The sequence below is a fragment of the Mchenga conophoros genome, linkage group LG3 (assembly GCF_057382185.1).
Source record: "Mchenga conophoros isolate Kocher_MC1m ecotype Shallow Benthic linkage group LG3, M_conophoros_male_GT1.1, whole genome shotgun sequence".
NCBI classification, from domain to species: Eukaryota; Metazoa; Chordata; class Actinopteri; order Cichliformes; family Cichlidae; genus Mchenga; species Mchenga conophoros.
The window spans coordinates 72,930,473-72,950,541 of record NC_140528.1 but is presented as its reverse complement, the minus strand read 5'-3'; the positions used below and the strand labels follow the sequence as shown (position 1 = coordinate 72,950,541).

General features: G+C 36.2%; 2 protein-coding genes and 1 long non-coding RNA gene across 4 annotated transcripts; 1 reads left to right on the top strand and 2 right to left on the bottom strand.

The window, feature by feature from the left end:
- Positions 1 to 817: 817 nt before the first annotated feature.
- LOC146580372 (H-2 class II histocompatibility antigen, A-Q alpha chain-like) lies at positions 818 to 2,096 on the bottom strand. Of its 2 annotated transcripts, XM_085269590.1 has the most exons (4): positions 1,994 to 2,096; positions 1,619 to 1,861; positions 1,210 to 1,491; positions 818 to 1,123 (listed from the first exon to the last, which is right to left on the bottom strand). In XM_085269590.1, exons 1-4 carry the CDS (start codon positions 2,046 to 2,048, stop codon positions 1,017 to 1,019), a joined length of 687 nt encoding a protein of 228 aa, XP_085125716.1. In that variant the 5' UTR covers positions 2,049 to 2,096; the 3' UTR covers positions 818 to 1,016. The 2 variants fall into 2 exon arrangements, with proteins under 2 accessions (XP_085125716.1, XP_085125717.1); XM_085269591.1 differs by lacking the exon at positions 1,619 to 1,861.
- Positions 2,097 to 6,041: 3,945 nt separating this feature from the next.
- On the bottom strand, positions 6,042 to 9,937 carry LOC146580371 (uncharacterized). Its single transcript, XR_014891258.1, has 4 exons — positions 9,182 to 9,937; positions 8,676 to 8,831; positions 8,131 to 8,223; positions 6,042 to 7,841 (listed from the first exon to the last, which is right to left on the bottom strand). It is a non-coding gene; the product is annotated as an uncharacterized LOC146580371 (long non-coding RNA).
- Positions 9,938 to 11,553: 1,616 nt separating this feature from the next.
- On the top strand, positions 11,554 to 19,722 carry LOC146580370 (uncharacterized). The gene is made up of 8 exons (XM_085267112.1): positions 11,554 to 11,635; positions 13,838 to 13,922; positions 15,100 to 17,056; positions 17,164 to 17,336; positions 17,415 to 17,635; positions 18,102 to 18,228; positions 18,304 to 18,401; positions 18,577 to 19,722. The coding sequence occupies exons 3-8, from the start codon at positions 15,118 to 15,120 to the stop codon at positions 18,785 to 18,787; spliced, it is 2,769 nt and encodes a 922-aa protein (XP_085123238.1). The 5' UTR covers positions 11,554 to 11,635; positions 13,838 to 13,922; positions 15,100 to 15,117; the 3' UTR covers positions 18,788 to 19,722.
- Positions 19,723 to 20,069: the final 347 nt, after the last annotated feature.

Here is a 20,069-nt window from a genome sequence, read left to right as displayed (position 1 = left end):
CATCTAACTAGCAAATGTTTTCCAGGCTACGTTGGTGATACAGTTTTTTTTAATGTGTATGATATTTTTGTCATGCGATTTTAAAGCCGGTCCTACAACCGCATCCAAGAATAACATGCAGCTTATCTCAGAACTGTCGGTGAAAATTATTCTTGGAGCTAGGTTTAATTGAGCTGCATTTTAAAGAGGTGCAATTTCACAATTTGTGTATATTTTCTAAGATCACTATTTTGTCATGTGTTGAGAAAAACACAGATTAAAAAATTACATGGTCTAATATTTACATTTAGCATAACTGCAACATTATTTTTTCGTTTTTTTTTTAAAGACTCGAAAGGACTTGAAATTCAAAGTTTCAGACTTGTGACTTGACTCGGACTTTTACACCAGTGACTTGAGACTCGACTCTGACTTGCCTGACATTACTTGAGACTTGACTTGAGACTTGAGGATAAAGACTTGAGACTTACTTGAGACTTGCAAAACAATGACTTGGTCCCACCTCTGCAATCAGGTAGACGTCTCAGCAACAATGTGTTTAATATGTTTATGGATACATTCTTTTTTTCTAGTCTGGTTTCATTCTACTTGACATAATGCACCTAATATGATTTTAGAGTGATGGATTATTAATAAGGCATATTTCAATGCTAGAATACCAGTAATGCAGACTTCAAGCTCTGCACTAATGCTACAAACCAAAAATGTGCAGCAGCGCGTCACGTCTGAAAATGTCTGTGGGAAAAGTGCTGATATCACCGTTCAGCTTTATTGCACAGTATGAAAGCGAAAGGTTTATTATAGAAACACTGACATATCAGCCAAAGAACGATGGTTTTATTTTTAACAGCATATGAGCCGTTAATGCCATTACACAGGTGATGCAAATACGAGACAGTTCATGTTTGTCAGTAACCACAGAGGAAAGTTATGCCTGCTGGAAACAAATGAAGGATTATGCAGCTCTATACAATATGTAGTATACATCTCAAGCAGTGGGACCAGAGTGCACTGCTTTAAAAAAAAAAGCAGGTTCCTAAGAAAACTCCAAGCAATCCAAGACTCAGGCCAAATCCACAGAAGACAGCTGGACCATTGCTGATCTCCTCTGTTTCAACCATCTCTAGAGAACAGCAGAAAGAAATGATGAATTCTAAACATTAAATCGTATTATATGTGCTAAAATATCTGAAGCTTCTTTGTTCTCACCCCAAAACTTGGTCTGAGGCTCATCCATTGCTTCATGTTCCACAGTGCAACTGTAGATGTCTCCTTTCTCTGGCACAAAGTTGAGGTAGGACAAAACATAAGCAGTTCCATCAGGATTGGACAAAGTTTTGATGAAAGGGTCTTCCATTGTTACTTCTACATCATTCTTGGTCCACTTAATGTTGATCGAAGGAGGAAAAAAGCGGTTGATGAAGCAGATGAGGGTATTATCTTCCCCTGTTATCACTTCATCTCTGGGGTAGATCATGAATTCTGGTGGCTCTAAATTAAATGAACACATGATTTGCTTAAATTCAACTTTCTCGTTTAAAAAAAAAAGATCTAAAAAAACTTGCAGCATAAACAGTGAAAACTGAACAGGAAACATAACAGTTTGAGTTTCACTGACCTTTTTTCTTTATTACAGACTTGTCTGGCTTCCATCTGTACATGTCATTTTTGCACATGCTTCGATATAATACTGCATATTTGTAAGCGTCAGGTGAACGAAAACTTGTGGGAATTTTGCTCTCCCAAATCAGAAGATCTTTTTTAAAGTCTGCATAGTATATTTCATCACCATCAAATGCTGTACAGATTTGAGTATCACTAGAGTCAAAACATCCATAGATGTGACAAAGTGTATGACTTCCTAGGATCAAGTGACAAGACAGTTAAAAACACAGTGTTAAAATACTCTAAATTACAAACAAATAAATCATAAATAAATCTTACACGATGAAAGTTATAGATGAACCAGTAATGGGGAAATAATGATACCTACCTTCAGCCTCGACACAGGCTGCTGTAGACAAAATAAATATAATTTTAAGGAACATGTTCAGTCTGTACTTCGCGGTGTTCTGCCTTGTGTCTGTCGTCTTATATCAAAGTTGACGGTGATACAGGACAACTTCCTCATTGTTAAACAAATCATATAAATGTTGCTGGGCAGAACAGGAGGAGGGGAGGAGTCAAATAGAATTTGCTGAACAACTTAAACTAAGATAAATACAGTTTATGGAGCAAAAAAGCAAATCCAGATAAATCCATTCACTGTGGTTACATTGAGAATTGAATTTTTTTTAAATTGTCATTTGTGCTTAGGAACATATAATAATTTATGCTTAGAAATATTTAATCATTTGTATGCTGATAAAAATCACATTCTTATTAGGTCTGATTAGATTCTGTGTGCACTTGTGCACCATGAGATGAGAGGAAGCAGCCTCGACATTATAATTTCCATTATAGCTTTAGGAACTAGATTGTTCTGTTTCTTAGAGGTGCAAGACTTCCCACCTTCAAATGTGCATTTGAGATATGACCTATTGCAAGTTCCTGTTTTTATAGTTTAGCAAGACGCTTACTTTTGCTTTTCTGCATACCTCAAACACACAGTTTAAGTTCATTGAAAGGTCGAATGTCTATGTATAGTATGGCCGGAAACACATACACACATGCACCTACACACGCACAGGATACAGACACTGGTGTTGTTCAGATATGTCTGCTTAAGACTGTCATGTGTATTTGAAATTGCATATTCATGAATGATTGCTTGCTGACAAGCAACAACTGTTGAGGCTGCAGTGAGTGCAAAGGTGGAAGTCCTCCTAAGACCACAGAAAGAGAAAAATAAAAAAGAAGAGGGGCGCTTACAAGGTAATGTATACTATCTCTCTGAAAACACCTGTATGAAACTGTTGCAGTTTTTGAGCCATGGGCCCCGCCCTGTAATGGTGACGAAATTATGTCAATACATTACCTTTAAAGACAGAGAATCAGAGAAAAACAGTGTATACTTTACTATGTTATTAACACTGAATTTGCAGTGGCCCTTGTTTGTTTGTTGTTTTCCACTTTTTACAGTGAAAACGCCTGGTTTGAGAGTTCACAGCAAGATTTCCATAACAGTTTGCCTCTCAACAAGCGCCTGGCTTTATAAGATAGCATGAGAGCTGATATCTCACATTTGCAAGGGGTAGCTGATCAGTATGAAGTTGGTTAAAGGGGGGGCAGGGCTAAACATCTTAATTAGTCTGTACTAAATTTACTATATAAACTGCCTAGGCTACATGGAGTAGCAACAGCTTCTGGAAATGACTTTTATAACGCTTAGTTGCTTACAAATTATGCACATCACATATCCTCCTCTGGAAATGACCACTACAGACCCTTATATTGCCTTTGTCACCACTGTTTACAAACTGTACATGGTCTATAGAGATAAAGTAAATAGTGCATTTTCCCCATATAATTTATATTATTTAAGCGTTTTGCTCACTTTTCTCCAAAAAGTGCTAAAAGTGAGAGTGACTGGCAGGGGCTAGTCAGCGAGGTAAGTGAGGGGGAGAGACCGTAAACAGCTGCAGACACTGATCGGTTTTATAGATGTTTCCCGGTGTCCATATGGAAACGAGCCTCGGTCTCTTAGCTTTCATACACCTGGACGTTCATTAATAGACGCATGACCTCAACGTTGTTTTGACACCAGTGGGCTCTTCATTGATGGGGTCTGCTAGCTATATAATATAAAATATCTATACAGATAAAGTAATTTATGAAATATTTTTCATGCATTATTTTTCAAGAAAAACACACACAGTAATGTTTATATATAATTTTATTGTATTGTTTATTGATATTTGAGCAGGCTGAGCCAGCCTGGTCATGTTAGGCTGACCTGTAACATCATCAATTACACTGGTGTTCCAATTGTACACAAATCGCGCTACCTTCTCGCATTTCTCCAGAATGCCATGTGAACTACGAAGTCGCAAAGAAGCGAGAATATGAGTACGGACTCGTGTACTTAAGAACTGAGAAATGGCCAATGTCTAAAGCAACTACGAAGTGCTGAAGAAAGAAGAAGAAATCCCACGACTCCCTGAACTCCATCGTCCTTATATCATAAAATATGTTGATTTTCAGGGACGAGATATCTTTGTCTGCAACTTTATGAATACACTCTGGAAGAATATATCAATAATAAAAACCATGACACACTGGTGTTAAAGAAACTTGTCAAACAGATTCTTGAAAGTCTAAAGGTGCTTCATTGTCAAAATCATTTGAATGAGAGTCCAACATTTAATATGTACAGTTTGGATCATGTTCAAGATGTGTACAGATTCTCTGTGAATGGTACTCATGGCCATTGATCAGTGGTCTTTGATCAGTGGGTTTTGATCAGTGGGTTTTGGTCAGTGGTTGTTGATCAACGGTCATGAGAATTTGCATAATTAAGATTAAGGAACTGACCTCCCAGCCCATTGTTCCTCAGTGGGCTGGTTTCAGTCATTATGCAAATGTACTGTTTATAGGATTGGGGAAACCTGCAGTCAGCTGAGACTGAAGAAGTCACTTGGATGAGTGACGAAACCTTTCTCCCACAAAACGCTACGTCCAGATGAACAGAATCAACTTTTAGAGATTATGCATGGTATTTATCTCATTTTAAGGGGATAATTGCTTTGTTTAACATTGTATTTTATATACTAATCTTTTTTCCACATTTTCTCTCTATTTCTCTCAGATCTAGTGTCAGTGTTTTTATGTTACCTCCATTGAAATTATTTCTTCTTTTCCACCTGTTGATTCAGCTCAGGATAGTCATTCCACCTCTTGACTTTATGACCTGTTGAATATCAACTCCTTCATAGTTTTCTTAAATTAGTAACATTTCTCAGTCACCTCTTAAACATGGGCTCTCAGTCATCTCAGGCACTTCCGTTACACAAGTACTACTTCTATTCTCCTGAAAATATAGCTAGCATTCATAAAAGTGAAAAAAAAAACCAGTACTGTGATTTAATCTATTTGGATTTATCGTTTTTAGTTAAGTATTTCTATTCCTTCAACATCTTACAATGCTGTGACTGCAGCCATTCCCCAACTCTTGCCTTATCAGCACTGGGGTCTGTAGTTTGATGGTTCCACAGTGCCTCCCTCTGGCTGTGATGAAATACCACACCCCTCTGCTCTTTCCATTACTGATAGAGTCTAACAAGCAGTCCGACGGGAAACAAAAGACACAAGCAATTCGTAGCAGTAGACAAGTTATTGAAAGCATTAAGGGACTTTGTTCTGTTTGAATAGTTGTTTGAAAAGTTTTGCATGTGTTTATAGTAATCATTTTCCAAATGCTGGTAGGATGAGATATATTATTTTCAGGGAGTTTGTAGTAGTAGGAACTTTATTTTTAATAAATATTAATAACAGCACTTTTTAAAAACAATTTTAACCATGATTAATTGTATTATAGTGTTTGTTTGTTTGCTGATATTAAGGAGTCCGTTTTGTCTTTAAAATTTCTGTCCTGTTCTGATTCATTTACATATCGAAAAGGAGTGGGAAGAAGTACACACTTATTTAATTTATTAAATAAGTGTGTACTTCACAATTCTGTGTCATTTGTAAAAATGTTGTCTATGAGAATTCCACAATGTGATGTGATCCTGCACTCAAAAAAATGAAACGTTGGCTTTAATTAAAATTATTTTGTCAACAGGTTCCACGAAATTGAATTATGTTAGTTTAAAGCAAAAATCTTTAGTCCATCTAATTTAAAAAAACTACTTAAGATTAACAAGACATATTTAAGACTAACTAAATCAAGTTATGTTGTATGAACAAAGATGATATATTTTCAGGTTAGATAGTTTAGATTAGTTACTTCAACACATTTCTTATTTGTGGCAGTAAAATGTTAAATTTAAGTTAGATTAATTCAAATATTATATTTTCAGCCACCTTGTGCTTTATTAATTAGTTTTACATAAATCTATTTTGTCAACAGGTTCCACACAAATGAATTAAGTACATCCAACTTATTTTTTAAAATTTCTTTTATTGCCAACACATTCAGTGAGCATTTGTGTAAACCCAGTCCAAAATAAAACACAACAGCTCATTAGGGTTAGTAATTAACAGTATGTAGACAGATGCAACATCAAGACTTTAAATTAAATGTCTGTATCTACCAGAAATAGAAGAGAGAAAAAAAAAAACGCATTGAAGATCACATAACACATTGATAAGATGACACTTGAGTTATGCACATGTGATGCTAGTAAGGTCTGTGAGTGTTTTTTTCTTTTAGTGTCTAAAATGGATAGCAAAGTTGCTATTTGCAATGATTGCTTAGGGTCAGTCCAGTAACACAATGCCAATGAAGTGCTTTCCTTTAACAATGCAAAGTGAAGTGTCCACCTCAACAGCCACAATTTAAAAAAAATTTATGTAACAACAACAACAACAACAACAATAATAATAATCATAATAATCATAATAATAATAAATAGTCCACTGATATTAGCAATCAAAGAAAATTACATCACCATCCCAAATAAAACTTTAACAAAACATGCCAACATTATGGTCTAACAATAAAACAGCTTGTCAGCGTTCAGTTTTTTTGCAACAGCACAGCAGTAACCATTTAACACTCGCCACTGTCAACATTTATTTTACCAGTGTTTGGGCAAAAAACTTCAGATGTAAACATTTTAACATGGAAACAATTGTTCGTCTTTAAAAGTCCACAAAATATACATTCATCCTGCATTCCCAACTTGGATGATCTGATATCCTCGTGTTGGTGTTGTTCCCAGACCATCATGAAAATGTTGTCACATTGTTGTGACGTTATTCTTTTGCGCGCCAAGCCATTCGTGCATTTATGAAATTCCAATGTTGCAAGGACAATATCAATTCTGCTTACTGTTTATTAAAGGGTTACGGTTAGGGTTAGGGTCCGTTGATCGGCGGACAGAGGCGGTTTCACGCAGCTTAAGTACAGTTTTTTGTTTTACGCCGGTTTTTCCCGAAGTCGCAAAAGTATGACGTCACAACATTCTGATTGGTCACTTGCAATGTTGATCCTGGAACAACATTTAGTATGATGATCTGGGAACAACACCAACACGAGGATATCAGATCAACCTCCTAACTTACCCTTATTTTTAGTATGTATTGCAATTACCTTTACAATGCACACAATGTAACACAAACTGAATATGAACATATTTCCACCTCATAACAATATGCCTTGAACGCTAATATACACACCACCCTTCAACATTTCTGGTGCAGTATCATCTCTCAATTAAATCCTTTAAATCTCAATACTTTTGATTGTCTCTTACTAGCCCCCCACAACAGTAAAATCTCTCAAATTGTAGTAGTTTACAAACTTTTCAAAATGTTCTAAATTTCTCTTAAATGTAATTTTCCCGTTATCTGTCATTTACAAATTACCATTTTATTCCCATTCAGCCTCCGAAAAACTTCTGTCCATCTGACAGAACATTCATCATCCAAATTAAAGGTTGGCTTATTCATTCAGTGTATTCTTGAGCAACTGTACCTTGGTCAAGAGTATGCTGACATACAGATGAAGGAAGAGCTTCTGAAGTACTTCAAAGAAAGCTTTCAGTCTTGAGGTTAACTGAGATTCAGTGCATATATCCCACCCATTAAGAGTGCACATGCAGAGGCCAGGTCTTCCAGGTCATGCAGGACACACTAGATGGTTATACCCACATCGGCTGGAGGAGTGCTGGCATCAGCTCTTTCGATGGTAAAGATAGCAAGGGTAATTTGTTCCAGCTCCCTCTGAACAGCTGTAGCTTAGACACAAAAACATAGAAAAATGGCATCCAGTTTTAAAAAAAGAAAGAAAAAGGGCCAAAGCTACCCTTTAATGACGTAAACACAATATTAGGAACATGCACCCCAGTGTGCCACTATTTCAGACTACAGATTCAACGATAAATATAAATAGTTTGGGTATACAAGAAGATTTCCCAAAACATTTAAACAGGTTCCATGCAAATTACAACAACAACAACATGCAACAACATTAGTTATTCAAAATTTGGTTTAATACAGATAAAAAACTAAACTAAAATTACCAACCAATTATTCTTTGAAGAGGATGCTTGGGTCTTCATTCAGGTAAAAAGGTAGTGCCCTGAGGACACACTCCCTCCCCTTTTCAATACTTTCCTTCTGTAGAGAGTGGCAGAGATACAGGAAGAGAAAACAGATATACTTTAGGATGACAGAAACTCACATTATACGCAAAATGAATGACATATCCACTGCACAGATAGACATGTACACAAGACCAACTAATCATCACATGGACATGAATAGTTAACCTGTTGGGCAGGGTTTCCACCACATTATATATGTCCATAATGGAGGTAAAGACAAACTAATACATCATCTTTTTTGCATTCAAAACATAACATAAAAACATTCACTTCTGGTTTAACCTAAATCAAGGGATCAGATTTTACATATGTTTAGGTAATTTAAATTTTCCAACGTTTTGAGTACCAAACTTTGTCTTGCTTAATATAAATGTAAGTGCACTGTGCAGCTACCATACACTAGCTGTTTAAATTTGAAAATGATCTTATTAGCCATAATATTTTGCTACCAACAGAATAACGCACCTGTGTGGCTGGGGCCAAAGTTTGTCTAATTTTCTTCCCTGCAACGCCTCCTTTTTTCTTTAAGACTTTTATGAGCTGGTCAGTGTATTGGTCAAGTTGTGTAAAAAGCCTTGGAACATGTGCAGCAGTAGTAATCCTCACATATTCTGCTTCCACCTGAAAATATGTCAACAAACACAACATACTGTACTGTAAATATACATACTATATGTACACATATACAAACTAAAACTAATGTAGTAAGACCTCATTAAAGCTATAATTTTAACACAAACATTTACACAAAATGCTAATGGAGCCATTACAGCTTTTATTGTTATTTATCAAGTTCCAAAAAATATTGATCACAGCTGATCTGAAAAGAATTTCATGCCTCAGGCCCTTGAACTGCAACCTTTACCATGGTTCAGATGTGGAGAAGAAATAACAGGGGCATGGGATGGGTCCCAAAATAAAACTTAACTTATAAAACAGTTTTGTTTTTAAAAGTATAACAGTTCACATACCACATACAAGCTCAGCAATACCACATACACCACATCAGTATAGGAGGGAGCAGGTAAAGGCAGGATCTGAGATTTATAAAGTAAAACAAGAAATTCATTACTTAATTTCAAGAAGCAAATTATTGTTTGAATTACAACTAAATAAAATACTACTCAGAAGAAAAGCAAGAGATTGACACTGCCATGTGCTAACTTTCTATAGAAGCAATTATCACCAGGTCTGTCGACCTCCATTGTCTGTCCACTCATATGTCTTGAATAATTTTATTAAAAAAATTAAGTGTGTACTTTCACAAACTGTAATTTATAACTACATTGATATGTATAACTCCGCTAGGAAACATGCTGTATTTACAGACCATTTTTACATAATACAGATTACTGATAGAGCAGAACAATGGTGTCACAGTGGCTTTCGCCCTTGACTTTTTGGATTTTAAATGTCACTTTATGCTATCCTTGCTATCCTATTCGATATTTCCGACTCTCGGATTACAGAAAAGGAATCCCAAGAAAGCAAATGGAAAAATAACCCCTTGAAAGAATAACCCCATGAACCCCTGTAGCTAATCCCTTAATAAAACAAAAAACAATAAAAATGTTTCTTACACAGTCCACAAAATAAGCATGTCCAGGACCCAGTAAAACTAATGTAAAACAAGCACACGCAAACGATATAACATGTCTTGTAAGACAAACGCAAAATATAACCATGCTGGACATATAGATACTACACAACATAGTCAAAGAAAAAAAGTGGTCTTACCTCTCAAAGAAACAGTAGTTTGGCGCCAAAACAGCCTTTTTCAGTTAAATTTGAAGTCTTGCGCATGAGCAGGCACAAGCCGTGAAACCTTCTTGTTCTGCGCGGTTTCATTACAACTGTTTTTGCATTACTGCCACCTTGTGGATATACAAGGTATATCGATCCTAATTGACTTAACTTAAATGTTATGCGATCAAGTAACACATTAGTATTATGTACGTTGAATAATAGACACAATTACGTAGACTTGATTAGAAAAACATATGTTAACTTAACAAAAACATATATTTTAAGTAAAATGAAAATAAATAATTAATATACACTGAACAATCCACCTCATTCATTTTTTTGAGTGTGGTAGGTCTAGTAATTCTCGGGAGCAGGTTCATACAGTACATTGTGTTAATAAATGGATCTTTCATATTCCAAGTCCTGTGTATTGTGATCCATATAGTTAAATGTTTTCTGTTCTAGTTGATCATATTCTGCAACTGTCTGACTGATGCAACTGTTTATTCCAGATGTAGCTGAGTTTATTCTTTGAGTGTGCATCATGAGTGTGTGGTTGTTTGTTACGTTGTTTATAGTCCAGATCATTTTGCTCATTGATATTTTTCGAGAGCCACCATGTTTTTAATGGTCAGTACTTTAGCTTCCTCTGGTGATCTTTTTAGTTTAATGAATGTTTTGTAGAGTACTTTGAATTTTTCCCAGTTCCTTAAGGTATCACACTTTTTTGTCTATTTCAGGGTTGTGATTATTATATATTATAACATAATAATATTATATATTATGTTTATACTTTAAAGAAAAAAACACAGACACTTTGCCTACTACATTTCATTTTGAAATTTCAAGTCTATTTGTGTCATGTAAACAGTATCACGAGGATGCTTTGGTAATATTGTAAATCCTCATTTTATTTTGTCTTGATTTATTTTTTAAGATATTCTACTTATCTCTGTTTTGGTTGAATTGGTGAGTAGAAGCTGACTGCCCCAATTAGTCTTCCTAACCTAATACCAAATTCAGATTAAGGGGAGTCTGATTAAATTGCCAAACTCAGAGACTCGGGCAAGAAGGTTGCAGTTTCTCCCTCACCGTGAGAGAATTGCAACGACTGCTGATACACTAACAGTAGTAACAGCATTGGGTAAGGTCAGACACCATGGCATGCTGATCTCCTCGGAACAGCAAGAGACAAAAAAGAAAATGAAGAAAGAGCTCTGCGTGGTAGCCATTACAATCCAAGCTACAGCCAACCTAATACAAGGACACACCTGTGCATCCTCCATTACAGCTCCTTCTGCAGTCCTGATGCATTTTACATCGTTCAACATGAAACACTGAGACTGATTTTTTTTTTTCTTTTACAGCCATACCTAGTGATTGTTGGTTTTTTTCATAAACCACATCTATCTCAATCTGAAAGCTGATACCGTGATTTTCTTTGATAATATATGTTTTTTATCGAAAGTTATTTTTTGTATGTTTTTATTAAACCGAGAGACCTGATAGCTCCCCACCCCAAAAACATTCAAGAGTAGCAATCTCTCCAAAAACGTCACAGCAAGTACAGACTTCATTGCATTGCTGAAACCGGAAGACCCGTAAAAGAGGAAGAACCGCTTCGAGAAGCAGGAAGATATTGCTCAGATGCCGCGTTGGAATTGCTCATCTTTGGCACGGTAAGTTATTTCTTTTTGGCAGGTTGAAAATGACATATTATCGGTATTAATGTTATTTTAAAAGTGTTTCAGCAGTTCTTGGAGAGTGTTTGAGATATAATATGTCACATAGGACCCTTCTGAATGACATCCACCAAGTTTGAAGCAGAAACATTGTTTCAGTGACAAGATATAGGCCACAATCACTTTTTGGCAGGCTGAAATTGCATATTATCAATGTTAATGTTCCTTTACAGGTTATCCAGCAGTTCTAAGGGACTGTTTGAGATGTAATATTTGACATATGACCCTTCTAAATGACATCCGCGAAGTTTGAAGCAGAAATATTGTTTCAGTGACAAGTTATAGGCCACAATCACTTTTTGGCAGCTTGAAAATGGCATATTGTCAGTTTTATTGTTCCTGTACAAGTTATTCAGCAGTTCTTGGAGAGTTTTGGGGATATAATATATCACATGTAACCCTTCTGGAATATATCCAACAAGTTTGAAGCCGAAATATTGTTTCAGTGACAAGATATAGGCCACAATCACTTTTTGGTAGCGCTAAAATGCCATGTTCTCAGTCGTTATTCTGAACAAACAAGAAAGAGTCATGGTGATACTGGCACAATAGGTCTTTATTGTTTTAACTACTATTCGACAGTCTTATAACAAATATGAACAACGAGAGTAGACATACTAAACCTGTAGGCATTAATTATTCCATCGTGATGCGTGTAGTCATTCGTGACTGCGCTAAACACTGAAAGCAACCTTCTGATAAGCGTCATAATTCGGTTACAAGAAACGTTAAAGCTCCATAAATGCATACCTTTGCCTAATAACAAAGGCATAAATGTGTTTGGGTTTTTTCCCCCCACGTTATATCAGTTGCACGGAAGTAGCTGGCAACGCAAGTAATCCGGGCGCTGCAGCTTTAAGCAGCTGCGCGCGCTCCCGCGGACGGCAATCAGTTTCTGGCAGACAATCACTGTTTGGCACAACACCTGTCCGGAGCTGTAGGAGAAACACAAATTAACTCAGAGACACAGACTGATGCCACAAAACCAGTAAGTAGGTGTACAGCGTACAGGAGTATTAGCTTATTACGTACACGTTGGTAAGCTGTCTTGTTGCAACTGACGAACTGAAACAAACGAGCGTGCTGTGTGTGCAACAGCGCAACAAACATTACCTGTCCTTTTATTAACTGCACAAGTAGTGCTGGTCATAGCTGCTGGCTACCTGTGTAAGGCTGTCATGGGTCTGTAGCTCTGTCACCGTTTTAGGGAACATATTTAGTTTTAAAGTATTTAGAAACATATTTAGTTTTAAAGTAAGTTTCCGGGCTTTTCCTGCCTTTCTGGAGGGATTATATTTCACTAAAAAACGATCTAATATGCATGTCCACATAATTATGCATTATTATAATATTTTAAAAAACACACGCTGTATTTTAAAGAACACACATTAAGAAGCAGATTATATTAGATTTATATTTTAAATATGACAAAATTTGGATTTTACAGCAGTAAAATTATTGTATCTCTACAGTTTAAAAATGTAATAAGCTTTGCCCCTGCACAGAGTGGATAGTGAAACAAATGGAATCATCATAATGACATTATTTCATATTTATTACTTCCCCCTCCTCATTGCTTTATTATTGTAGCTCTAGTAATGAATAATAATGTAAGGATTCTGGATCAGCACCATGATGCCCATAGTATATACAGTATTCTGAAGAAGGTCTAAAATGTCACTGTGTGCGCGTGCATGTGTGTGTTTTATGTAGATGGATTTTTTAAATTATTACTCATGATATAACATTGTCCAGACATGGCTGGTAAGGACATGAGGAGGAAACAGTAGAGCTGTGTGAGGCTACTAAAGGCAGTGCTATAACATTTTTCTGTCATCATTTTATTATAGATTAAGTGCAAGAGTTGTTAGGTGTGGATAATTAGATTATAGTTTATTGCAATAACAAGTTGTGCCTTGTTCTCACATAGACAGCAAGTGGAGAGTGATAGATGAAATTATGGGATGGAAGGAAGAAGAGAAGCAAAGAGTGATTCACAGGCAGAGCCTAAATTATTTCTGACAGTTTTTGTTGCCTTATGGTTCCAAGCGCTGTCACCAATCTTTGCATTTTGTTATTATCTCATGATACTTGTTTAATCAGCTACCATCTCTCCTATGGACTTTTTAATGTCTACAGTCTCAGATCAACACAGCCCTGCCCTCCAGCACTATCAGCAGCAGGAGCAGCAGAAACACCTCAACAGCAACATTGTACCCATCAGGTAAAAGATCGGCTACGTTTGCTTTACATTGTTGCCCATATTAGATTCTTGATGAATGTGTGTTGTTGTTATTCAGCCTGGTTCAATTTGCCCCTTTTTAACTGAGCACCCGCCCCTTTAAACCTCTCTGCACGGCCCTGCTGCTGTCAACCCCGCGATGGCGTCTCTCTCCCAAGCATACTTGTGTTCATTAAACGGTGTTAGCCTACTGTTCATTGTTGTCTGTAGGTTTTCTTAATAACATTTCCATAACAGAAAATGGGAACATTTATGATTGCTTTGAAATATTAGCTTGATGTGTCAAATACCTTTGAAGACGCCTTTTTTTTGAAAAATGGTCTGTCGACACACTTTCAGACCTTTCTTTCACACATTGAAATTTGTGGCAATGTTTGGGCATGCACATCTTTCTTAGCCTAAAAATAAACCCGGATCTGTAATTTGGGACACATACATCAAAAAGAATATTCTAAAAATCTAAGTTTTCCCTAATTATAATATGGAGGGAAGAAGTCTGGCATTCCTGCAAAGTCCCATATTTGAGTATATATTAATAAAAACCTCAAATTGCAGGAGACAACTAGTGATGATCCTGTCCACATAATAAAATACTGGGGTTTACAGATGGTACTCAGAAAATAATGTAGTGAAATATGTGCCAATTTTTAATTTTCAAGACTTGATTCACTCTAGTCTGAAATCATTATAATGTTTAGAATATTTTGTGCTCCACCATCTCTGATTTTATGATTCAAAGTTTGAATATACAGTATACAATGATTGCTGTTAATTTTACCTTTGTAGATATAAAATGTTGAAATGTTGATATTTTACATATTTGCTCAATTCAGTTTGAAAGTAAAATGAAAGTAGCGTTTTCCTTATTTTGTGATTACAAAATTCTTACCTACAAGGATAAGTTTATGAGTAGTTATAACAAAGTAAAAGTAATAAAATTGATGAAATATAACAAAGTGTGTCAGTGTTTGCAAGTAAATATTATTTTATGCATGAATCTTCCAGTGTGGTAGTCGAAATAGAATTTTTCACTACTGAAAATTTTTACAAACTGTTCATATTCTTTAAACTCCAGTTTTATTGATTTTCATTTAGCTTTTCTGAAGATTAAATTTGAACCAGCATAACTCGACTAATTTCTGTGATTTTTCTTTCACAGGTAATCTGAAGGAAAAACATGAATATCATCTCTCAGCAACATCTGGCAGTATTCACACCAACAGAAACACATCCTATAATCCAGTGCATAACTAATAATGACCTCAAAGAGCTCAGTAAATTACTAGAAACCAATAATGTTAATAGAGTTTACCCCTGTAGAGAGTGTAGTGATTATATAACTCCATTGATTGCTGCTGTTGTAAATCACAACAGAGGTATCTGTTCTTACCTTTTGGATCAGGGTGCAGAACCAAATGAACCTTCTCAACGCCACTGGACACCTTTGCATTATGTCTCACTGTCCAGTGCACCACCTGATTTTGTAGATCTATTGCTTAAGGCAAAAGCTAATCCAGATGGATGGAGTTGTAGACTCCTGAGTCCTCTGAAAGGGCACATACACACACCATTTCAAGTTGCAGCCATTGGAAACAAGGAGGAGATCATGAAAAGACTCATCTCTGCTGGTGCTACTGTGTCACTGCTGCCCATGCATGACCATGATTCTGATGCGCTTATTAACAATAAAAAAATATCTCAGATGATTAATCACTTTTCAGTGAGAGATGGAGATAAAGTATGTTCCCAAATCAGACCTTTTTTGGAAATGGAAATTGCAGTTTTTGAAAAAACACCTGAAGAAGTGTTTAAAATGTTCAACGATGAAGTGTTGTTAGAGGATCCTAGATCTCATCTGACCATGATTGAATCCCTCTTTCTTTGGAACAAAGGGGAAAAATACTGTCAGGCGTGTATTAAATGGCTAACGGAAACTGGAAATGTGAATACTTATATTGCAGGTGCAGCTAGTCGCTTTCCAAACATCCCTGAGCCAAAAGTAAAGCTGGCAGTTGAACGTTTAAATGCAGTTTTCTGCACAATGGATGAAATAACAAATGAGCATGCATTGGCTATAGTCCCACAACTGCTGAAACAGCTTGACTCCCAAGACAGTGGTGTTTGTGAAGCAGTGCTACAGACACTGTATGTAATAACACAGAAAACAAAAGGCACAAAGGACTGGGACTTAGACTTTTTAGAGGAATTATGCAGAACAGTTGCCCCTTTTGTAAATGGGTACTCTCCTAACATCAGGGTCTACACGTACGGTATATTTGGAAACCTGCTGTCAGTTGAACAGACATCTAATATTTTTACATCAGTGGGCATAACTTCAGTGCCCAAGAACATACTTACATCTGTAAAAATGGAAATTAATAAAAAGCTGAAGGAGGTGCTGAGAAGTCTAAACAACTATTTAAGGAATCCGTACTCAGAATGTGAGGGAAATACAGCCTCACCTTTAGTCAGGAAAAAGAGAAAGATTGAAAAGAAGGAAAAGCAAGAAGACCTAAATGATGAAGTTTCCACTGCAGCAACTGATCCAACATCAAAGTTTCCAGTTGTAGAATCAACGTTAAATGTAAAACCTTTTGAATACAACACCATCGAAAAATCAAAAAACAAACAAAACTGGCTTCAAATCAGCAACAGGTGGAATGACAAAGTGAAGAAACTTGTTTGCACAGACGAAAGTAAAATATCCAGAATCAGAAGCATTATTTATGTGAATGATGCAGAATTCAGAATAGCGAAGGGAAGTGATGGTACTGAAGTCTTCTTGGGGCTGAGAGAGGACGGCACAGAAGTTGCCATTAAGAGAATGTCTAAAAGCAACTATGAAGTGCTAAAGAATGAAGAAGGAATCCTACGACTCCCTGAACTCGATCATCCTTATATCGTACGATATGTTGATGCTGCAGAGGACGAGAACTTTGGATATCTTTGTCTGCAACTTTGTGAATACACCCTGGAAGAATATATCAGGAACAATGACCATGACCCAGTGATGTTAAAGAAACTTGTGAAACAAGTTCTTGAAAGTCTAAAGGTGCTTCACTGTGGAAATCCTAAAATTCTTCACCGAGATCTCAAACCCCAGAACGTTTTGATTGGTAAGACACGTTTGAAATTAAGGGAAAAACAAAAAATAAACATGTGTCAGGTAAATATAAATTAATGATTTAGTTTCATGGGTTTTTGTATGCTATGCCTCCTGCAGATGTTACTGGGAGGGCAAGATTAGCTGATTTTGGCATAAGCAGACGCTTACTCAAAGGCCAAACAACTTTACGTACACGCAGTGCAGGAACCAGATGCTGGATGGCCCGAGAGACTTTAGCAAAAGAAGCAGAAGAATCTGTCATATCATACAAGTCAAGCACTGACATCCAGGTAATACAGATCCATAAAAACTTGATTAACTGAAAGATGTCTTGGTAAAAATACCTAAACTGATGTGTTACTGCTAAGGTGGCTGGGATGCTGATCTATTATATCCTCTCTGGAGGCCACCATCCATTTGGCATATCCTATGAATGCGAGTACAACATTTACCATGGGAAGTACAGTTCGGATCACATTCAAGATGAGGTGGCAAAGAATCTCATCGAGTGGATGATCAACAAAGAGCCAAAGGACAGACCCACAGTAGAAGAATGCTTGGACCATCCCTTCTTCTGGACTTCTGAAAAGTAAGGAAGTCATGCTGAGTAATAAATAATTTTTCCTGATTACTGGAACACGATGTACGATTCCTGGTTTGACACTGTAAAACAGGAATAAAGATGTTCATGTTAGGAGAGTAAGGAAGTCATGCTGTAACAGAATCTGTGATTTCTAGTTTAACTTTAGTAAAGCAAGAATAGATTTGCTCATGAGAGCCTAAACTGTGAAGGATTTTCAATCATTTTCCCAGGCATGGGGGGAAAGTTTTCAGTCTATTGCTAGGCTTAATACATATGTTGGGAAAATGAGGTCAAACTGTCTTGTACTCAGAAAGGCATGTTAACATTGGCAGCAATTACTAAATTATTTTCCCATACTTCTGTTCTTGTCTTTTTAAGCATGACTCTTTTTTGCTGCTCCTGTTATTATTCAAGATTTTCCTCTTAGTTTTATGTTGTTACTTATAAAGCATAATGTCAACTTTATTTCCAGGCAGTTTGAATATTTGAGGAAGACTGGCAACAGGGAGGAGGTGGCAAACTGTCGAAAGGCTGATGAAAAGCTGATTGGTTCACTAGAAGCATATGCTAATGGATCCTTCAAACTGTGGAAAAATAAGGTGACTTACAGATGAGAGGTCAAACTTATGTATTCCTAAAGTCCAGTTCATGACCACCATGTTTTGTTGTTACAGTTTCCCCAAGAGCTGGTTCAGAAGATGGATGGCAGAAAGCCGTACCCTGAAACCACACTGGGATTACTGCGCTTTATACGCAATTTCAATGAGCATGAGTAAGTTAAACTAAATGAAAAGTGATGTAATTCATGAACACACATATTTATATGTGTATATATGTTAATTTCTTGTAACTATATGAACAAATCACAAATATTTCTGATACTATGACAGATTTGGAAGCTTACTTCTCTTGTTACTACTCATTAATAAAACTTTCCTTGTTCACAGGCTCAAGAATTTTCCTCACATTGACGTATTGGTGTTATTTCCTGATCTCTTTGGGTGTGTTTACAAGTTTACCAAGGATAAAGGCTGGAATTTAGAAGGAAAGAAGGAAATGTTTCAAAAAGAAGAAACAAAGGACATTTGTACCGCCTTTACAATGATGTCTACAAGTACGGACGACCCTCTGAGTTTCCCAGTTCAGGAGTCTCAATAGTGACTTTAAACAAAGTTGAATTCAGTAAGGATGAAGGCTGTCATTAAGGCCTGTACAGCATGACAACCATTCAGAGAAAATGTATATAAGCAAATACTATTATTAGAAGTACAGATGTTAATGAAAGCTTTGAAGGATATTTTGTTCAAGTGTGTATATATAAGCACACCACAGAAACCAAACTAGCAAAATCAAAATTTGTTCTGCACAATAAGCCAAAGTTTTGCACCTGTTGTTCATTGTGACCACTTTCCAAATCCTGATAGAAGGAGAGATGTTATTTTAAGGGAGCTACTAGTACTAGATGTCAATAATGTTATTTGTATGGCTTTATATTTAGTAGTTAATTTAAAATGTGCTATTATGGTGGCTGTATTTGCAAATGTTAGTGATAAAAATTCTTTGTTACTTTCAGCTTTAGTAGATAGATCAGTGGAAAAACGACAGGAAAGCAGGAGCAGAGAGAGAAGGGGGAAGACATGAGGCAAAGGACCGCGGGTCAGACTAAAACCTGGGCCGGCCCTTCTCGGCCATATGACATGTGGGCATCTGCACAACGCGCTGAGCTAAACTGGCGCCCAATAAAAATAAAAATACACTGGCGATACTTATGAATAAATTCTTCCACTTCTGTTTTTATAGACAGTGTTATTCCAGATAGGAAAATGATAAACCTACTTTTTCCTTTTTTTTAATGTATTTTATTTTGGTTGTGTGAAGCAAATACATAGCTTAAGTATGCATTTTCATTTTTGAAAATTTATATATAACATGTCAACTGTATACTAGTATTATGTACTATGCCAACTTTTCTATTCATGTAATTTGAATTAAAGTGAATGTCATTGAGAATTTACCAAATATATTAGAATTTGTATGTTTTATTAAAGATTTTATCTCATGTTCATATTGTAAAAAACTGCAAATTTAATGTTTAGTAGCTAAATAAATTCCTTTTTTTTTTTTTAAAAAAAGTTGAAAGATGTGCTTCTTCCGTTCGCCAGCATAGTTGAAATCAGGCTTCAGAATGTGGAAATGCTGAATTTCATTTAATTTCATTCAATTAAAAACATAGTATCTTGCAGATCTGAAACCTGAAACCAAAACTGAAATGTCTTGAACCTGGGTTCTTTCTCAAGGCCAAGGGTGAGAAACTTGACTGGCTTTAAAAATATGTCCAGTTGTACAGGGGCAAAATAACCCCTCAGCACTCTTGTGCATGATCTCAAATATATTTTTCATGAGTTCATGACCTGCAGTCAATTGTTTTAAGTATAACTGA

Bases quoted from the DNA above. Each gene is read 5' to 3' on its own strand.
- LOC146580372 (XM_085269590.1), bottom strand. From the start codon at position 2,048: ATGTTCCTTAAAATTATATTTATTTTGTCTACAGCAGCCTGTGTCGAG. The intron at 1,862-1,993 runs GTAGGTATCATT...ACTTGATCCTAG, and splicing joins AGCCTGTGTCGAGGCTGAAG to GAAGTCATACACTTTGTCAC. The intron at 1,124-1,209 runs GTGAGAACAAAG...GCTGTTCTCTAG, and splicing joins GCCTCAGACCAAGTTTTGGG to AGATGGTTGAAACAGAGGAG.
- LOC146580370 (XM_085267112.1), top strand. From the start codon at position 15,118: ATGAATATCATCTCTCAGCAACATCTGGCAGTATTCACACCAACAGAA. The intron at 17,057-17,163 runs GTAAGACACGTT...TGCCTCCTGCAG, and splicing joins ACCCCAGAACGTTTTGATTG to ATGTTACTGGGAGGGCAAGA. The intron at 18,229-18,303 runs GTGACTTACAGA...TTGTTGTTACAG, and splicing joins TCAAACTGTGGAAAAATAAG to TTTCCCCAAGAGCTGGTTCA.